Source organism: Corvus hawaiiensis, chromosome 2, assembly GCF_020740725.1.
Source record: "Corvus hawaiiensis isolate bCorHaw1 chromosome 2, bCorHaw1.pri.cur, whole genome shotgun sequence".
Lineage (NCBI taxonomy): Eukaryota > Metazoa > Chordata > Aves > Passeriformes > Corvidae > Corvus > Corvus hawaiiensis.
Window position 1 is genome coordinate 31,543,140 of NC_063214.1, and position 20,743 is coordinate 31,563,882.

The window sequence follows — 20,743 nt, forward strand, 5'->3', positions numbered from 1 at the left end:
TGGCCCAAATTTGTCACAGAACTGGAATTCTTAGCTGTGCCCTGCTCACCCTGGTGTCACTCGGTCCTGTAGAATCGCCTTGCTCGGTGGCATGTGACAGCTCACACTCCCACACCGAGGCACCCAAGAGGAAAGGAGCTGAAGGCGACGTTAAAAAGACCAGGAGCAATTTTTATCTTAGATGACAAACGTAGAAAAGTCAGAAGGTGGCTCCAATCCAACGCAGCACCTGCCGTGAGTGTGGTACAATCATCTGGTATCAGCGGAGAGACGAGTGCCGGCCGCAGGGTGGCAGAGATAAGGCAACAGACAGAAGGTGGAGAGTCTCAAGGAGGCTCGCTCGGATCCCCTCCTTTTGGGTCTCTGACCCTGTGCTTTCTCCTTCCCCCTCCTTGCGTTGAAAAAAGTCATACTTCAACACAGCAAACTTGGCAGGTGATGCTTTGCTTCCGGAGTGTTAAATCAACTCCTACGAATGCACAGGTGGTACAATCTGAAAAACAGAGGAGCCCTAGATTAGCTTTGGTTGGTTTGATGTTTGCCTTTTGCCTTGGGCTGCAGCATTGCTGTCCCACTTCACCTCCTGGTCTCTCCCAGCCTTACCTTTTGGCTGTTACTCTGCTCTTTTTAGCTTTTCTTTTCGTGGCACAATTAATCTGCGAATGTAAGGCAACACCAGCAGTAAGGTGAAGAACAACACGTGGCCGCAGAAATAAATAGACCTGTACACCTGTGAAGAGAAAGGCAAGGTTTGGGATCAGCAGCCAGCTCTAAGCCAAGAACACAGGAGAGGTGATGGAGGGAACAGGATTGACCACGTGGGGTCATCTGTTTGTGGCTACTAAGTACCTTCATCCATTTGTCCCAGGTGAAAAGGCAAAATGGCACCAGGGAGTAACCCATAAACATCCAGTGATTAGTCTGCTGCAGCACATAGAAGATGGGCCGCAAGACAGTGATGGAGGCCAACGTGCTTAGGAAAGGACTGTCCCGAACAAGGTTCATGACCTAATTGAAAGAAAAAAAGTAGAATTCTCAACAGTTGGATGTCCTGTGGCTGTATATGCAGGCTCTGGAGTCAAAGTTCTCTATACAGCTGTGTAAAATGTGTTTTAGTAAGCAGCTAGTCAAAAAAAGTAGCTAAATACCCTGTCCTGGCCAAAGTTTCAATTAAGAAAATACATTTTAATAAGGGATATTATTCTCTTAGTACTGGAGATTAACAGAGGCATTCAGCTCATGTGCTTGTCCTCCAGTCTTTCCAGCTGCCAAGCACTTCAGCTGCCCTCTGCTCGTATGCCAAGTTTTCCACTTTTCTCCCTGTCAGCTTCTGCAATCTATTTATGGTTTGCCCACGCAGAAGGCAGCAACCTACTGAACTCTTGAGAACAAAACCCTGCCATGCTTGAAAACCAATTCCAAAGCGAGCAGTTATTTTTCATATTTAATCCAAGTGAATCCTTCAGTGTGGCAGTTTCCAGACTCAGGGGGAAAGGCTAACACAGGTTCCCTGCGTTCTGGTAAGTCAGACAAAGCGCACCTGTCTTTCCACGATGACTATAAGCAGCTCCATCTGAAAGCACACCAGGTAGCCAGAGTGTAGCCCGTGCCAAATGGCCAGGAAGAACAGGGCCAGTGCCTGGGACAGCAGTTTGTTGCCCAGGAACTTCAGGCGCTTGAAGATGTAGCTAGAGCAGAAAAGAAACAAAGTGCTTCCAGGTTATCGTCTGCCCTCCCCTGGCTGCATCAGGGATGCAGGGCCCAGGGCACCCAATGCCTCTGTGCACCCTGAGGTGACAGGAACAGCATGACCAGGGCAAAACCTACATCAGAACAGTCTTAAAGAAATCCCAGCTATAAGGAGAAGAAGGGGGTCATTACATACAATTTAGCTGTGTGTCCCAGCAAGTGCTGAACCAAAACCCTCTGCGTCTGGCATGGGGAGCACCACGAGCCATGATGCAGGAAGCAGCTGTCAGAGCAGCTCTGTGGCTGGCTGAGCAGGCAGGCAGCCCCAGGGGCTCACTGTAGTCCTATTCTAGTCTCTGCTGCCATCAACTGCTTGCCTTTATTAATGAACTGCCCTTCCAGGTGGATTAAAAGATCTCTCTAACCCAGTAACCCAATAACCTGTTTCTAAGGGCACAGCAGCAAAACATGGAAGAAGGTGCACAAGCTGAAAACTGGCAGATTCTTCCTCGAATGCTCCCGCTCAGCCTAGGGTCTTGGTTCTGCTGACAGAACAGAACTGAGCCATTACAGAAGGGGAATTTTGTCCTACTCACCGGGCCACCCAAGCATTGGTGTTGATGTTGAAAGAAGCAATGGTCCCTGTGAACAAAGGTGTTGTCTCATACAGCCAGACCTTCATGTTGGCACAGGCATTCCACAAAGGCTTTCCATTCTGGTCTTTGCCATTGTACCCCAGACCAGCAAGGATGCAGACACCTTCCTATCAAAAAATGCACAAGAAAGGTAAGATGAAAATACTGCCCTTTTTTTGCTGGAGAAGCAGAGCTTAGGAAGTGCTGACACTTCACTGTGTTGAGAGCATCACTAGAGATGGAACAAATGGATTAAAAACTGCCTTTTAGTTAGCTAGCCTTTGCTAACTTGGAGCAAGCTGAACTGACCTGCACTGATCTCCAATGGATTTCTTCCATTTAGTGCTAAGTCCAAGAGGCTTGGACCTTTATTCATTTGTCTTTTGCTTCTGGAACGACATCTAGACTCACCGTAACGAGCCAGCAAGTTACGTATTTGTAGAGTATTATTTTGCCCCAGATCAATATGTAACCACAACGGAACCAGAAAGGCTTCTCCTGCAGAGATAAGAGTGAAACAGAATAAAAATAAAACCTGGAGTTGAGTGGCCATAATGACACAAGGTAAGTGGGATCTCATCACTGTCTTTTGTTATAATCTGATGTGTATGTGTTAATACATATGGACTGGGCTGCCAGTTGCAAACTTACACATCATTCTCCTTCCTTTGGTAATATTTGGCTGTACTGAAATAGGTAGAGTTTGGGAAGACTCCAGGATTAGCAAAATCACAGTGGAATTTACACAGAAATGCTGATAATCTGCAGGTAGAAATTATTTGTTAGGAGTTTTCCAAGAACCTCAAAGATTCTGGTGAGCCTTACAAGTTACTCTAGTGAGGTTCTTTGCATGTAATGGTTAAATGGAAGGTCATTAAAAGGTCATAAAGCACATATGTTACATTTCCAAAACCAACAGTAGCATGTAAGATCCATTATCTATTTGTAAAAGTTTTCATTTGTTTCAGTTCTGCTTAACACATTCCTGTTCTGCATCAGATGGAATCCACAGGACAGGCAATAAAGCCAAATCAGCTGTGGAAAAGCTTATCACTAGTTGCCGACTTATTTTTGAACTGAGGCAAAAATAAAAAAAAAGAAAAAAAAATTCCACTCTTGTAGATCCAGAGCCCCCCAGAGAAGGGGAATTCTTCCACATCCCACAGGGCCAAGTGAATACATACCATATAGTCATCTGAGGTGAGGTATTCATCAGAGATGTACAGGCTGGACAAGGTGTAGGTTACTAGAAACAAGAGACCCAGGCTCAGGCGCTTGAGAGCAGGCACGAAACTGAGAAAGAAAAATATGAAGGTCAAAGAAATGCCTTGGGAAGAGATGATCAAACCCATAGGTTTAAAAACAGGTGGAGAGGAGGAGGTAGGGGAGACAACGATAGGGAGTCACCACATTCCACTGCAGCAGCTGCCTCCATTTGGAAGCTGGGATGCAAACATCACCAGGGTGGAACCGAGTCTGTGCTAAAGATGTCAGATGGTTGTTGATGTTCATGCCCTGGAACAATGCTGGGACATTAAGCAGAGTTACGAGCAACTTTTGAAAGACTGCTTGGTCTCATAAATCACTTGTGGTCACAGCACTTCTGTGTCCAGGTAGGAAGGCAGTCTGCTGCAGGGAACGTGGAGGATTCAGCATTCTAGGATCGTAGGAAGGGGAGAAGCTAAGCAGCTTTGTATTACCTATTGGGTCTCTGGCCTGGAACGTCAGTCATCTCACCCCTTGCCAGTTTCTGATAGTCTGTCATGGAGAACTGAGGCCCAACCATGAAGGCACCATAGAAATAGGAGAATCCTGAGACCTCCAGCAAGGTAGGAACTCCCCGGACAGCAAATTGCCGCTGCTCAGGGGTCAGGAACTCCTGCACCAAAGGGAGTGGCATTAACATCATCCCAGGGGTTTCATACTAGCTCTGGATGTTATGTCCTCAGCCTGCCTCCTTACTGGTCTCAGTTCTTGCTCCCCATGGACACGGAACTTTACACTTTGTACTTCACATCCATTCCTCTCCCCAGCCCTCTCTATCCCCACCTCCTCTAAACAGCAACAAGATCCAGGGTTGAGGCCATTTGCACAGATCTCTATTCCCAAATAAGCTCCAAACATGGAAGGGATCTACTGACATGCATCCCTGGCAGCAGAGTAGGCATAGCAGAAGCACTGTATCTGACCTATTCCAGTCTCTGACTGCAATTTCATGTACTCTCCCAAGACCTTATCGTGCTACAATTCCTACTTCTTGATGCAAAAATTGTCTGTAAGTACTTCAAGCTTCAGCTTAGGAAGTTTCAGCTTGACCTCATTCTCTTGCAGTCAGCAGTGATTCCATGGATGCTACAGACTTGGTCAGGCCTCAAAGAGGAGATGGGGAATGCAGGTACTTGAAGCAGGATTGAGACTGTAGCAAGTGTAGTGCCCTCTCCCACAAGCTGTGCTGTGCAACTTCTCTGTTTCATCTGCTCTAGAAATGGGGTCCTAACGAATGGTAAAGGACAACCATTGAAACAACTTCTGTCCATCTCTAATCACTATTGTCTCTGTTCCAAATGATTTCATTCCACTCTAGAATTCAGTGCCCTCAGACTCTCACAGAAGCTCCCCTCTCAGCTGTGGCTTTTACCTAACAATGCAGCTTGCTAACTCACATCCTTTGAACTTCATTTTCTGATCTCTAGCATGGACAGCATGGAATGATGGAGAAATGATGTCTAACTCACCGGATCTTTTCCTCCATCATAGTAATTGATGGCCAGACCTAAAGGTGAGAAACAGTGACTTGAAGCCCTGGGATGGGCACAGCTTGCAGAGTGCAAGAGAGAGAAGAGAGGTGTCACTCACCAATCAACTTAAGTGTCAAGACACAATGTGGCATTGTCCACTTGATGTCATAATGCTCTGTGGCTGTGAAGTAATATCCAGCCATAAGGTATGTCTGAAAGAAACCATTGTTTCAGTTATTCAAACTAATTCCTCCAGCTGGTTTTTATCTGCCTCCACTTTTCCACCCACAGTTGCTACTGAAGTGCAAAACTGAACAGAGGCCTCCCTTCTACAAACCCAGGGAGTAGGGAAGAGGGTTTACCATCTGAAAGAGGAATGTGGTGATGACGGCAGTGATTGTGCGACCCATTAGTCTCAGTATGAGGAACTGGATTAGGACACATATCAGGGAATGAAAAAACTGCATCCCTGTGGGCAGGAAAAAGAAAGAGAGAGATAAGAAATAGAAATTACATTTATAGGTCCTTCCAAATTGCAGCATGCCCTGGGCCAGGCAGCTCTCTCTTCCCAAACTCATCTTACCAAAATTGAAGTAAGCAATTGACAGTCCTGTGAACACATTGTAGAGATGAACGAGGTAGGGCTCCTTCTGGAAGAGGAAATAGCGCTGGAACAAGGCAAAAGGATATCCTGAGTAGAGGGGGGAAAAAAAAGAAAAGGAAGAGTTGTAAATAAGTTTAGACAAGTATTTGTCAGGAACCAAACTACAGCCTTCTTGAAGATGTCATTAGAAACATGTACTTTACATGATACATTATCAACCCAGGCCATGGTATTAATTCCTGATACTTGGGAGACAGACTCCAGATGAATTACTCTGTACAGAAGAAAATACTTTTAACAGGAACATAATTACAGTAAAACTGACATTGAAGTGCAAAAAATTACAGGATTACAGTTTCTGGCCTCATTCAATGTATGAGATGGATAATGCTAAAATACATGAATCAGACTTCACCCTCTGATTCATTTCCAAATTCTGTGAGAAATACAATGAATATGGCAAGAAACTGGATTTAAAAGAAAAAGGGGGGGAGGGAGGGAGGGAGAAACTTTATGGTCAATACCATTACAGTGTCCAAAAAAATCAGTCCCACTCCCACTTCAATGAGTTCTTTCAGCTTTAATTTCAGAACTCCTCAGGTAACCTCCAGTAAGATACTCTAGCTTTTCTAACTCTACATCTTCGGATTTGCATCTGATTTGTGAAGTACTGGGTACACAAAGCTGTAACTAAAATCCACTGGTACTACGCATGTAGTATTTTTGGAAAAAAAAAATCAGTCAGAAGCATTTCATATGGAGCAGCTAAAAAAAGTGGAAGGGGTTTTTTCCTTGCATTTTGTGCGAGGTAACTCCTAGTCTAAGTTAGGAATGCCTCCAGATTATTCATCTGTGGCTCAAGTGAGAAGCAAACATTTGTGAAGCACTCTGGTAGTACAGTGAGAAGCATCACACAGAACACCACAATTCAATTAAATTCTGTTGTCTAGGTGAGGTTCACAAAGCATGCAGTCAACATTGCCACGTATTAGACAGTAAATATAATATGTCTTAATACGCAGTGGCACAGGAAGTGTTGCCCACCTCATGTCTGTATGTGCAATACAGTGTTTCTCAAGGCATGTGCACAAGGTGCTGAACTGGGATACCAGAAGCCACTTTAATTCTGGCATTTTGTAACTTTACTGCTTTATTTTGCAAGCCTGTCTCTTACCCTGCTCAAAAAAAGGGGAAATTCAACACATACCACAATACTGGCATCCATACTACTTATCATCCTAGCTGAAAGCAGCAGCAGTGGATAGAGCTCTGCTACCTGCACTAATGGAGTAGTAGTGGCAGGAGGTGGTCATGTTTTATAGGGAGCAGTAATAAAAGGTGATGAAATGCACATTCTGCTGAGAAGTGTATGATGGATGGAAGGCTTCCAACAAGCAAGGCCAAGTCTAGTCACTACTGTGAGAGGAAATGAGAAACTCTGTCATGTTATGTAAAGTACATGTCTGGCAGTCTGTCAGTGATAACAGGCTGGAACCATTTTAAGGTCCTCTCTGTCCCTGCAAATCCCTTGGGAGGGAGCCCTGGAGCTGGGGACTTTTGGGCTCCTTTCTAGATCCTGGAGGGCACCATGTTCTAGTGTGTCCAGATGTGTACCTACTGCCTCCTGAAACCCAGCTGCTGCTCCCCATTTCCTCAGCCTCCTGCCACCCCTCTTTTGGTTTTCCCTGCCTCCTTGTTGCTGTTCCTTCCTCCTTTTGTGTCCCACACCGGTTTCCATGCCACAGGCTGCTTTCTGGCCAGCCCCACATACCATGGCCCTCCGCTCCCAGAGCCTGGCAACCTCCCTCCTGCACATCCAGCCCTGCTCTCCCCTTCCAAAACAGCGGCTCCAAACCCCCCTACAAAATGCCTTACCCAAGCCATCCCTCTCCCTTCCCGCTCTTCCACACTTTTCACACAGCACACTTCTGTCCCATTCCCCCTCATTGCTGCCCTGAACACCAGCTGAGGGGGAAAGAGGGAATTGGCAAAGAGAGTTCCTCTCATGAGCTCTCTGGGGATACGGGAGTAACTCAAAGAATTAGAGCAATTCACATGACTTAGGAAAAAAAGAAAAAAAAGTAGTATCTTCTACTGGCCTTTTACTCAGAAACATACAAATGGGGATTCTTTGTTCATGAGCCAATTTTCCTGCTGAAGTTTATTAAACATAGGAAGAACTGGCTTTGAGAAATGGAAAGTGGTAAAAAAAATATGAAGTTTTACTATCAGACTAGATCAAAAGTTAGAAATCTGAGGTTTACTGTGGAAAAATGTTTCCCCCTTCTGAGCAAAGGGGAGAAAAATCAGATCAGAAATACAGGCAAAGCACAATTTATTGCTGTTCATCAACATGCATAGTTTTAAACCTACATTTTAAAGGGTCTCCCACTCTCTCAAAAATCACTAATATTTTGGAAAACAGTCAATTTCTATCAATTTTTTTCCCTCTAGCCATTTCTATAGAAATAATTAAAGTATGACTGAATACTATAATGTAGCTAGTGTTCCTACTCTTTCAGACACCTGTCTCACTTGTCAGCCGTGTTCCTTTTTAGCTCTACACAGGAGATCATGTCATAGTCTGGGGGTAACGCTGCTCTGAAGGAAAAAGAATTATGAACCCTTGCAAATAAAAAGCTACTAATACACACTGCATCTATGTTTCTAGAAATCACAAACTTAAAGGGTGGCCTTGCGCTACGTGGCTGCTGTTCCAGCTCAAAGGTCACAACATCAGCCTAAATTCTTCTGATATCCAGAGTAATTTGTTTGTACTCTGGAGTGCAATTTACCTACAGCTTTCCTGCATGAGATAACTATGTGGTTATAGTTTATAGCTTATCTAGCTATAAACCAGATAACTATCTGGTTTATAGCCAGGCCATTTACACACTGCAGATACAAACTTTAATCCCCAAATGGCAGTGGATACTGAGTAGCAGTGGTCATTCTGATGTGGCCTGTGCCCTTTTGAACACTCTTAAACTATCTATTAAATAACAAACAATTTCTACTGGTAACACCACCAGTACTCCTGCCCCACTACCATGTCCCTGAAGCAGCCTGAACTAGCACAGCAGCTTCTGGAGTTATGGTTGCCTTCTGGCAAGCTTGATGTCCCCTTTGGATATGCCAGCAGCAGGACGCTGCGCTGCTTTGCTTCTGCCATTCAGAGCAACAGGACAAGAGTCCCTGCTGCCAAGAGGCTCTGCCCAGCAGCTCCCACTCTGCCAAACTCCCCTTTCACAGCTCCCTGAGCAGAGTGGACCAAGGTGGGAAGCGGCTGTAATACTCCTGGAGAAAACAGCAGGGAACCTCTGATCCAAAGTCATTCTTCCCTACGCACCACGGAGCTGAGAAACAGTCTGCACACACAGTTGGGTTTTGCCTCTTGGCAACTGAGAATAATTTTTTTTTTTAATTCACAGGAACAAGAGGATGATCTCTGGTTAAGGAAAAGCTCAGCTTGGTGGCCACAGCCATTTGGGAGAGTAATGGGCCACTGCACAAAGCCCAGGTTGTCCACAGATACAACAATCTAATTGAGCAAAAGAAGTTAAATCATCAAGAAGGTGGATTAGGCTGGAGAAAAGTTCTACTAATCCCAAGCAAAAACAGTGCTGTCAAGTTTGCCATCTTCTGGACTGGGTGATTAAGATGCTTCTCTTTTTCCAGAGATAAAGCTGCAAATAAGAATTCCAGAAACATTCTTTTCATCTCTGCTCCCTTTATTTCCCCTTTTATATGCGTTAGCTCTGTTTCATCTTCAAGCCAGTACCTCTATCTTTCCTCTTCTCCCTTTTGCTGAACAGTTAACTCCTCCTTTGTTAACATCCAGCAGGGCAATTGTCTCCATTTTTTTATAAGAATGCTAAAACTAAAAGGAAGGGGACAACAGGAAAAAAAAAGTGTTAAAATATCAGCCTGACCTAATATTTTGACTTCAAAGTTATTCCTTTATGTTTCTAACACTGCAAAAGTGCCACACCTTGTTTAACACCAGGTGCATAAACATGAATATTTTAATTCAGCTCAGGAGTTTACTTTGAAAGTCCACTTATGGCGCTTTAGTTTGCATGACAGAACTGTCTCAAAGCATGTGAACAGGGCTCTCTTCACACGAAACTGAACTGAAAACACACCCCAGACAATGGGTGCTCAGTGTGTATGACCTGGCTGAGGCAAATCCAGAGTAAATGCTCAAAACCCACAGGCAAGTCTGCTCTATAGGTCCGCTCCTACGGCACCATTTTTCTTGCTAATGTAGACACAGGCAGTGTGCAGCATTACACAACTCCCTCTATTTTTTTATTATTTAAGGAGTAAGATGTACTTGAAGTTAGGAGCTTAAACAAGGCAGCACAAGAGTGCTCTGTGACAGGGCTGGTTTATGACAGGACAGTGCTGCCTCTTAAAACTTTTCCCATCTCTTACCCACCAGAATCAGTTGTTCACGGGCCCTGCTATAAATTTCTTGCTTGGCTGACCAGCTGGCAACTTGATTTGGGATAAGCCAGCAGCTTTGGGTGACCACAGGAAGAATTTCAGTGAGCCCAAAAAATCTTCAGGATGCAGGGAGCATGAAGCAGAGCATGTAAAAAAAAATTGATGAGAGGTAGAAGAGAAGCAGATAAGACAACTTGTGAGTGAAGGAATAGGCTTCTGGCACCTATTGATAAGAATGTGTTACTTTCTGCAGGTCCCTGCTATGTCTGTGGATGAGGGAACACTTTCCCAATGCTTTTCCTGGCAGGTCTGGGCAAACCAGCAGGGTCATTTCTGGCTCAGGGCTGTAAACAGCATGTTGGCCCCCCTCCATATTATGCAGGTAGCTCACAAGGCACTGTGTAATATTACGGTCAGATAAATAGCTTTAATTCTTCGGGATCGTACAGCCATGCAAGGAACACGAGCAACATAAAGCGTTAAACACACAGTGCCATAAGGCCTCCTGTATCTTGGCTTATGCCTTGAGCAGTGACAGCAGGGAAGAAATCTGTCCCCTCTCATGTGAGGACAGGAGCAGCAGCACAGAAACCCTGCTATCTCCTTCACACCACCGGAGCAGCTCCAGTGGGAACACTGGGCCCTAGACCTACTGAAGAATGCAAACTAGACTTCATCTCTCAAAGACATTCTCATATGATTGACAGACATTAGTGTACTGACATACCACAATTTCTATAGTGGCAGGGTCCAGAACTGTGCTTCAGGTATTCCTCCTGTTGATACTGCTGCCGAATTGCAGACTAATTTCTTCAAAGGCAGTCTATGCAAATTTTTATGTAGGGGAAGTCTGCAGCAAGTTTTTCATCTTGTACAATCCAGGTAAGGGACTCTGTTGTAGTTATATTCTCTGCTTCAAAACTGCAGCATGTATAAACCTGTCTCTGATTTAAAGACAAAGTTGTGATCCCCATAATTTGCCCAGCAATGTGCCGTTACTTGTTCACTGAAACAACGTGGTGCTCTTTAGGACTACTCCAGTTTTAGTTCTTGGATGTTCTTCCTTCCTCCTTTCTCATTCTCTTGTTCTCTCCTGTATTTAATTTTTTTTCAGTCATGTCAGAATGCCAACAGTTTAAAATGACCTCTTTTGGTTAGTTCAGATCATTACTAAGCGAACACTTACTCTGAATCAAGATAGTAAATTCAGACTATTTTTTCAACAATAATTCAGCTTTCTCCAGAAATTAATGTAAGAAGTCAAAAAGTCCTTTGTGATTCTTCCTGTTTTTCAGAAGACTATTTTTACCGGTTTGTGGTGATCTGAAAGTGACACCCTAGAAACTGTTGTCACAGTAAAACTGCACCGTGTAGATGGCAAACTGCATCACAGAGGAAGAAATAAGCAACAACTTTTTAGTCCATCTTTGGAACCATGCTTCATCCTCACGGCCTTGTTCTGAAATAATTCAGCAGTATTAGCTGCAGCCAACAAAAACAGTTCTCTTCCGGAATCTATGTAAACACCTGAAATGTAGGAAGTGAACAAAAAGCCATACTTTGTCTGTCCTACTGCCACTTCCAGCTTCTAGAAATGCCTTTTATTTATACCCCATGCCATCCTATGAAGTGGTCATTGGCACTAGCTGCATTACCAATGAGCTTAAAAGGACTGTAAACTAAGCTGCAATTAAACGAACATTTCTTTGTGCTGGGCTAAGGAACTCCTCTCACTCTCCTCTCACGTTGCTCTGGAGTAGTGTTTGGCCCTTCCTTTTAAAGTAATGGTATAATGCTTTACCACCACCCATCCATTAAGCAGGAGAGCTGGGGGCAGTCCTCTCTGCCTGAGTGGTTCAACCTGCAGGACCTGCAAGAGTGCCAAACTACAGGCCAGGCTGTTCTGCATGCCCTGAAGCCTTCTGTCTGAAGTTATGCCTTCCCCTGCATGTAATCAGAAGATACTGAGCTAGGGAGGAAGGACAGGGAAATGTTCAGCTCCAGCCTCCTGGTTTGGTACATCCATTTGAGGTATGCAGGGGACAGACGTGAGTGGTTTTCCAGAACCTGATCCCCAGAATTTGAATACAAATTCTAAAGATCCGTTGAGACTTTGCAAAACAGATAGTGGCCTACCTCGGGCAGGGACACTGTGGTACCTCAGTGGCTTATTGTCAACACTGCACATGGAACATCTGTTACAGCACACAGGAGTCTCACGCTTCCTTAATCTACTGGCTGCAGCAGGCAGCTCTTATCATCATTAGGACAATAGTTATCTGCTGTTCATATCAAAGAAGTGGTGGTGTTCACCCATAAGACACTGAGTAGGAAACACCCTTCCAATGTCGTGTCCCAACTTACTGCTAGCAAGAAGCAACTCAGAGAGTATGATCAAGGTGCATTCTGCAGAGCCATCTCTCTGCTGTGTCTGCCTCCACACACGCTTTCTAGGACTTTTTCTGCATCAGCACTTGTTAGACTGGTCCCTTGGCGGATCTGGGTGGCTAACCTTGTAGTGAACAATCTGCTTTTTCTGGTTTAGGTTTCTGCCAAGCAAGTAAATTCAATCAGATCACAATTAAAGGACCAGAGAGAGACGTGGGAGAAAGGAAAGCAGGACTTATCCCGTTCAGCAGTGGGGAGCTGCTAGACTAATTAATGCTGGCATGTGTGCATGTCCTGTATGTTTCCTATTACTTCATTTTTTTCTTTACAGAAGTTCAGTTTAACTAACTTCTACATTGAGTTCAAAATGATAGTCCAGTCTCCTGCATCTACCCTTCACGGGAAGAATGTTTTGCTCAGTTTGATCTCACACATCATAAACTAAATCAGGCAGAAATAAGTCTGGTGCAGACCATGGTTATGAAGTGACACAGTTCTTCTTGCTTGCATTTCCTTTAAAAATATCGTACTTCTACTTAGCCAGAGCAACTTTATTTTGACAGATGACACAGTAGTGGCTGTATCACTTCAAATATACTTTCAGGTTCAGAGGAAAGCTTGTATTTCTTTTCTGCTAGGTGACTACACCACCAAATGCTTTCACAACCCAAAGTTTCCCTGAGCATCCGCAGAGATTTTGGCAGATAGCATGTATACATACACTTGAATTAATGTTTTGGGAGCTAAAACCTCCCCCTCAATCGCCAGCCCACATCACAACTCTAGCCCTGCCTTAAGCATTTCGCATGGGACTTAAGTATTTCATGTTTACATAAGCGCAGGCACCGTGTGTTTTGCAATACGCTTCGCGCTGCAGGTGGAGCACAGGACATCACCCCAGTTCTCCGGGCACTGAGCTGGAAGGTTTAGCTCACCCCACCTGGTAGTGCCCGTGACGACATGCCACTCACTCCCTCACAGTGCCACCACCGCCGCAGACACTGGTGATGTCCCCGGGCAGTGACGTCCCTGCACTCGGACGGGACAACACGTGAGGGGCTGTGGAGATTCCCGGGCGGACATCCCTCCGGACACACGCTTACGGGGCACTGGACGCACACGCATCACCGGGCACTCACGGGACAATCGCAAACAAAGTTCTCGAGCCCAGAACACGGACCCAAACCGGGGTCTTTCGCAGGCACCCCAGGCTTCTCCTTGCCCCGCTTCCACAGGCGGCCTGCCAGAACCGCACCCCGACCTCCTGCGGGGAAACCGAGCGGGCTCCCCCTCTGCACCGGGACGGCGGGGGGCTCGCCCCGGAAAGCTGCTGCGGGGCACTTCCCGAGCTGCCCGGGCGGTGCCGGTGGCGGCGGGATCTCGCCCGCCGGCTCGGCGCGCACACGTGGCCTGGCGCGGCGGCGCTGGCACAGGTGCGGCTCCGCGCCGGCGAGGCGATGCCCGGCCCCGGCCCCCCCCGCGCAACGCGGCACGGCGGCGGAGCGGAGGGGTCGCCCGTTCCCACGGCGGGCGCGGAGCCCCGCCCGGGTCGCCAGCCCCGTCGCCCCCCGCCCTGCCTTACCCATGAGGATGGACAGGATGAGGCGCAGCGCCTGCTCCGACGAGCCCAGGGCCTCGGCCAGCCGCGCCAGGCTCCAGCCGGACCCCGCCACCGCCATCTTCCCCGCCGGCCGCCCCACTGGCCGGTCGCGCCCCGAACCCGGCAGCGGCACCAGCCACGGCGGCCCCCGCACCGCGCGCGGCCCCCTGCGCGCCCATTGGCTGCGGCGCGGCCGGCCCCGCCCCGCGGCGCCTGCGATTGGGCAGCGGTGGCAGCGGGGCAGGGCCCTGCGCGCACTAAGGCAAAGGTTACCCGCGAGTGGGCGGTGACGCGGGCCGGCCCCGCCGGCCAATGATTGGCGGAGCCGCCGCCGGGGGCGGGGCCGGGGGCCCGCGGGGGCGGGGCCGGGAGGGCGGGGCGGGACGCGGCTCCCGATTGGCTGCGGCGGGACAGGAGAGCGGCGGGGCGGGCCGGGGGTTATTCGCGGACACGAGGCGCGCGCGGGGAGGGCGGGCGGCGCTTGGGCCGCCGCCAAGGTCTGGGTCTGGGTCTGGGTCTGGGTCTAGGTCTAGGTCTAGGTCTAACTCTGGGTCTGAGTCTAACTCTGCTTCCTGGCTTTGGGTCTGGGCCCTGGGTACTGGCAGTGGCTTTCACCTTGACCTCAGTCGTGGCCTCGGCCACAGCCCCGTCCCTGGTCTTGGCCCCAGCCTTGGCCTCACCTTCAGCTCAGGGCGCTGCTTGAGCTTCCCCAACTCTGCCAGGTCCCGCTGGCTCACAGAGGACAGAACCCCCGTGCTTGGCTCATGTGGCCTGAAGGGATCTGCTTCCCACACCGGCGTTAAGGCAGCGCCTGTGCTTTGCCCTGCACCTGTGACACCCGACTCTGTGTGCCACAGTGGCAGGCACAGTAGCAGTGGTGCCCAGCAGCAGGGCAAGGAGCAGTGGCCATAAACTAAACTACAAGAAGTTCCACCTCCACGACTAAGAGCTGCTTTACATTGAGGGTGGCAGAGCACTGAACAGGCTGCCCAGGGAGGCTGTGGAGTCTCCCTCTCTGGAGACATTCAAAACAAGGTGGATGCATTCCTGTGTCACTTGCTCTAGGTGACCCTGTCTTGGCAGGGGGCTTGGACTGGATGACTGGAGGTTCCTTCCAGCTCTAACGATTCTGGGATTCTGTGACTCTCTAGTCACTCAGCAGCTGGGTCCACACAGAATCCTCGTAATGGATGGCCTTCCCTTAGGTGTGTCCCTTCATGCAGCTGTCTATGAGTGCACCCCAAGTTCTCCTCAGCTGAAGTTTCAGGTGCAATGGATGTGATCCTCTTCCTTTGTTTGTGCTACCATTTCCCTGCTGGATCACTTGGTTGGACAAACTCAGATGAAGGGGCAAACACAGGCTTGCACAAAGGTTCACATAAAAAGAGACCTCTGGAGTTCTCCGATCCAAACTGCAGCTCACAAGCAGGACTCAAAGCTGGAGCCATTTGCTCAGGGCATTGCCTGGGTAATTGCTGTACATTTTCATGGTTGGAGAGCTCCCAGCCTTCCTGGGCTCCTGAACCAGTGCTGAATCATCCTCTTTATCCTGGTCCATCCTCCTTATCACCACTCTTAAAGTAGCAGCACCACCACCTATTAGATCCCATTTCTTGTCAAATCTGACTGGGAGAGGGACTGACAGGCAGCATGGCCACACGGACCTCATTTACTTAGGGGACCAGGCTAAAGACCTTGCCTCTCCCTGCCCTTCTCTTTTCCAGGCTAAACCCAGATTTCTCAGTATCAAAGCTCTAGTCACCTATCCACTGGGCCCTCTCCAGTTGGGTCACACCTCTCTTGTTCTGGGGAATAAGAAAGTGTGTGAAGAAGGGGAGATCCTGGCCTTCTACTCCGAAAGTCCTCCAGAGGCAGTGTAAGGTGCAGAGTGGCAGGCCAGGATATATAGCAAGGGTTTAAAAACCCTCCTGGATAGCTGACTCAATCAGGTTAGACTTTACAAACAGCCTACTGTATTTGTCCACCCTAACTAGTGGACAAATTTGCCAATTTTTTTGCAAAGTACAAGGATTGGCTTTTCAAGGAATATCTATCTCTTATTTTCATGTTAAATTGTGTGTTTATGGTGTTTAGGCCACTTTCCTAAGTAAATGAGTTCTACGTGAGCATGACAACTGTCTGTCTCTCCTCAAGTCATGTTTGACAAGAAATGATCCACTTAATTCTGTAATTTACTGTTGTTGGGGAAGAGTTTCAGAAGCAGCATCTGTTCCTGAGATTGCCTAACAATTTCCATTGCAAGATTGTTTCCAGTTGTTTGAAATGTTGCTATATTTGACCTGTTTAGATTAAATGCCTGATAGCCACTGGAGCCAGAGCACAGTAGCTCTGAGGTTAAGTTTGGAGACTCAGATCATGATGAGTGTACCAGTATTTTTCAGTAGTATTATTATTTTAATACTCAGGGCAGTGTTATGCTTGAGAAGAGTGGGTGTAGCCAAAAATCTTGGTTTACTGTCCTTTAGATATACCATGATTTCGTAACATTACATGGGTATTAGTGTGAAACTTGAGGTTCACATGAGCTCGCTGTGGCAAGATGGGAATGCAGTTGCTGAAGCTTCTGCAAATCCATTTCCATTGACTGTGTTCCAGTGGCTCATGCAGCTTTCCCACATGCCACGGCTGCGCAAGAGCCCAGATGCTTCTTCAAGAGCTCCTGCAGGACTGTCCTTCCAGGACCATTTCTTGTATGCTGAGGAACTGAAACAGGAAAGTTGTGCCCTGCCTCCCTGGTGCCTCTTCTCCCAGGCAGGCATAGGAGCCTATCCTGATTGAAATGGCCATGGCAGAGGAGCTGGCTACTTGGGGAAAGGTATCTGGGCAGTGGGCTTCAGGCTGAACACTGATGGGGAGGAGGAAAATACTGGAAAAGCCAGAGTCAGAATAAAATTAAATATGACAGGAGCCTGCTGCTGTCCATAACCATGTCAAGGGAAAAGCACAGAGAGGGTGGGGAGAGAAATAACCATTAGCAAGAGATGGAGTATAGAGGGAGAAGAGAGACTGCTCGGAATAACAGGCAGGGAAAGACATGAAAATAAATTTTCATTAGAGGGGTGAATAGGCGGCCTTGGAGCCAGTGGGGGAAAAAGCCACAAATGGGTGAATGACAAACCAGAGAGACAGAGAAAATGGGATTTGGTGGATGTTGGAGGTGGGAAGGGAATAGTGTACTTGAAATCATGTCACCTTTTCAGTGTAAAGGTTACTGAACAAATCAATCATAGAATCACTGGGGCTGGAAAAAGCCTCTAAGAACATCGAGTCCAACAATTAACCCAGCACTGCCAGGTTCACTGCTAAACCATCTCCCCAAGCACCACACCTACGCATTTTCTGAACACTTCCAAGGACGGTGATCCCACCATTTCCCTGGGCAGCCTGTTCCAGTGCTCGACCACTCTTTCGGAGAAGAAATTTCTCCTAATATCCAACCTAAACCTTGGCAGCTCGAGGCCATCTTCTCTCGTCCTGTGCGATGTCAGACCCCGTTTCTCAGGCACCGCCGGCTCCGTTCCCTCACTCCCGCTCCGCGAAGCGGGGCAGCTGCAGTTCGCGGCCCGCGGACGCGGAGGGGTCACCCACGGCGGCTCAGGGACTCATCCCCGATAGCCATTCTGGGGCCGGGCGGGGCACTCCCGGGGCCGGGACTCCACGGGGCCCGCCGGTCTCTGCTGCCGCCTCTCGGTGCCGCCGGGACTGAGCCGGCGGGTTCTCCTGCGGCGGGAATGTCGCCACCGCAGTTTCCAGCCAGGTGGTTTAGAGGCTGAGAGAACTGGGGCTGCTCAGCCTGAAAAAGAGAAAGGTTCTTCCTAATCATAGCACCTTCCAGTGCCTAAAGGGGCTACAGGAGAGCTGGAGGGGGACTTCTTACAAGGGCAAGTGGTGATAGGACAAGGTAGAACGGCCTTAACCTGAAGAAAAGTAGGTTTACAATGGATATTAGGAGAAAATCCTTTACAGTGAGGGTGCCAAGGCACTGGCACAGGTTGCCCAGAGAAGCTGCGGATACCCCATCCCTGGAAGTGTTCAAGGACAGGTTGGATGGGGCTCTGAGCCCCCATGGTTCAGTAGAAGATGTCCCTGCCTGTACCAAGGGGGGTGGAATGAGGTGACCTTTAAGGTCCCCTCCAACCCAAACCATTCCATAATTCAGTAAAAGGAAGCCCAAGTATTTAGGAATATTTTACTGTAATGGATGAAATACCCAAGGGTGTAGGGGAAGGAAGACAGAAGGCAGCAGGCACCTCAGTGTGGTACAGTGCACTGAGCAGAGTATTCCCAAGTCCCAGGTTTTACTGGGAGACAGTGGAAGCTTTGCAATAAGACTCAGTGAAGCAGGGAATAAAAGAGGTGAACAGACTCCGGTGAAAATGCCCCTGGTACAGTTTGCAGAGGTGGAAATCAGTGAATTGTACTGAACGGTTCTGAACCAGAACACACCTGCACTGCCAGATTTTCCTGGGTTTTATCAAAGGCTCCCAATTTAATGACTGGCAGCAAAACTGGCCTGGGTCATGAGAGGGAGGTGGGAAGTGCAGTGTGCAAGAAACCCACAGAATCCTCTTATTGGGAGAATGGGAAACAGGCAAATTACTGCCAAGGTCTTGGTAGATTGAGGATATTTTACTTCTTATATCCTTAAAAGGATTTTACTTCTTGTACTCTTATACCCTGCTACTTGTATTCCCTCGATTCACTTAGTTAATGTTGTTTTCTCTTTTGATGTTTATGCCCTTTTTTTTAATGCACTGACTCAGTGTTTCCAGATGGAGATGTGTGTGGCTTTTCTTAAGAACTTGGGAAAAGCTTTTTTTTCCCAACTTCCTGAGGGAAGACAAGCCAGTCAAGCCTGTTTTAAATGGTAATTTTATGAGACCTGGAACACCACTGCGCTTCGTAACATCTGGCAGACAGGTTACAGCTACACAACTCTGAGTCATTTTAAGAAAAGGGTTGTCTTATGCAATTTGGGAAAAGTAGTATGTGGTCATGTAATTTAGGAATTTTAGAGAATGTGTGTGCCTCTGAGCAGAATTATATTGCATTGGTGAATTTAATGTTATCACTTATTAACCTTAATAGTATGATTTTGCCTCTTTTAAATTGTTATCTGACATAGTTGCAGTGAGTTGTGAAATATATTACCTAACTGTTTCATCTTAAGAGTTGAAAAGACAATACAGATTTAAGAAAATGCAATCAAATGTTGTATATGTATTCAGTGTATATACATATCAATATTACCAGTCTTCTGCATAGTTATCATTATGCAGATATGTGACCAGATAAAATGCAGCTACTTCTTTATTTAACTATCTTCAGCAATCTTTTTCTTAATTAAGAGAAATTAATGATTATTAATGTGTTCCTTAATTAATTTCTAAAGAATTATTAATATTCATACATACACTCATCTACCACTGCTATAGACGAGTTGAATCAGGTTTATATGAAAATATAGAATTCCCTTGCAATAAAATGACATGCGTAATATATCAGTTCACACTCATTTTATTTCCACCATGCCCATTTCAAAATATGATTGTGGCTTGAAGAGTCACTGGCAGGGTTTTTACATTGCACAGCTCAGAGGAGAAAACATCTCCCTGTGATTTGTTGTGTATCTTTCATCACTGTTTTCCTGGTTCTCAAAATTCCAGTTCAAAACATCATGCTGTGCTCTCAAGAGACATCAGAAGTGAGATGACACTCTGTTTTCTTTCTCTTTCTATTCTCATTTTGACAGAGAAAACAGACTAGGCATGTTCTTCAAGCAAAGGCTTTATCCTGACTACAATGAAGTCAGTTATGAGTCATCTGGAGGTGTTTCTCTCCCTTGACAATATAAAGGACTCTTTCAGATGGGCTTTGCTAATGCACTTTGCCTACGGCCTGTTGAAACTTGAAGCACGTTTTTTCCTGTCTAAAACAAGCTCTGGAGTCTGCTGTGCTGGCTGTAAAGGGTAGAGGCTGTAATAGAGTTTTACATTTTCATTTATAGTCCAGTCCCAGTGCAGCTGTTTCGTGAGGAGGGGGTTTCTAGAGTATTAGTGACAGATATTTCACCTTGTATTTTGGTCTTGGCTAATGGGCACTGGCTGGGCTAAGGGTCCTATCTGGTATAAGTGTTTGAACTCCTTTCTGCAAGGGTCTTAGATCTATCTTGCTCCAGGGCTAAGTCTGGTGAATATGAACATGATGAATATGCTCTTTCTTACATGAAGCTCACTTGGTAAATAAAAACATAGTTATGTGTTCCCAGCCTTAAATGTGTCCCCATACTGAACCCAGCAAAACCATGTACTCCTACTCCTGCTGGTAGCCTCTCAGAGAGGCACAACATTGAATAAGCCACTATTTTTTCATTTATTTTTCCCCTGAAAAAGGGTCTCTGAAGCATCCGATGAGGAGCAGTAACAGCAGCCCTCTGGCCATCAGGTTGCAGTAAGCCTGAACTCCACCAAAGTGATCTTTGGACATGATGATCAAACAGGGTTTTCTATGCAGAAGCATTGGACTCTCCTTTTTCTACATCCTTTGGATGTTGCTTCCAACTTTTAAAAGGGAAGGGAAAGAAGAGGAGAGGGAAGGCAGCCGGAAACGCTATTCCCCT

General features: G+C 46.9%; 1 protein-coding gene across 1 annotated transcript; it reads right to left on the reverse strand.

Moving 5' to 3' along the window:
* Positions 1–150: 150 nt before the first annotated feature.
* Positions 151–14,282, reverse strand: LPCAT3 (lysophosphatidylcholine acyltransferase 3). The gene is given in 14 exon segments (XM_048294691.1): positions 151–493; positions 604–730; positions 850–1,008; positions 1,541–1,688; positions 2,286–2,452; positions 2,736–2,822; positions 3,509–3,617; positions 4,025–4,203; positions 5,060–5,097; positions 5,181–5,274; positions 5,425–5,531; positions 5,646–5,753; positions 14,086–14,239; positions 14,241–14,282. Coding segments are annotated over 13 exon segments (1,509 nt in total). The 3' UTR covers positions 151–493; positions 604–613.
* Positions 14,283–20,743: the final 6,461 nt, after the last annotated feature.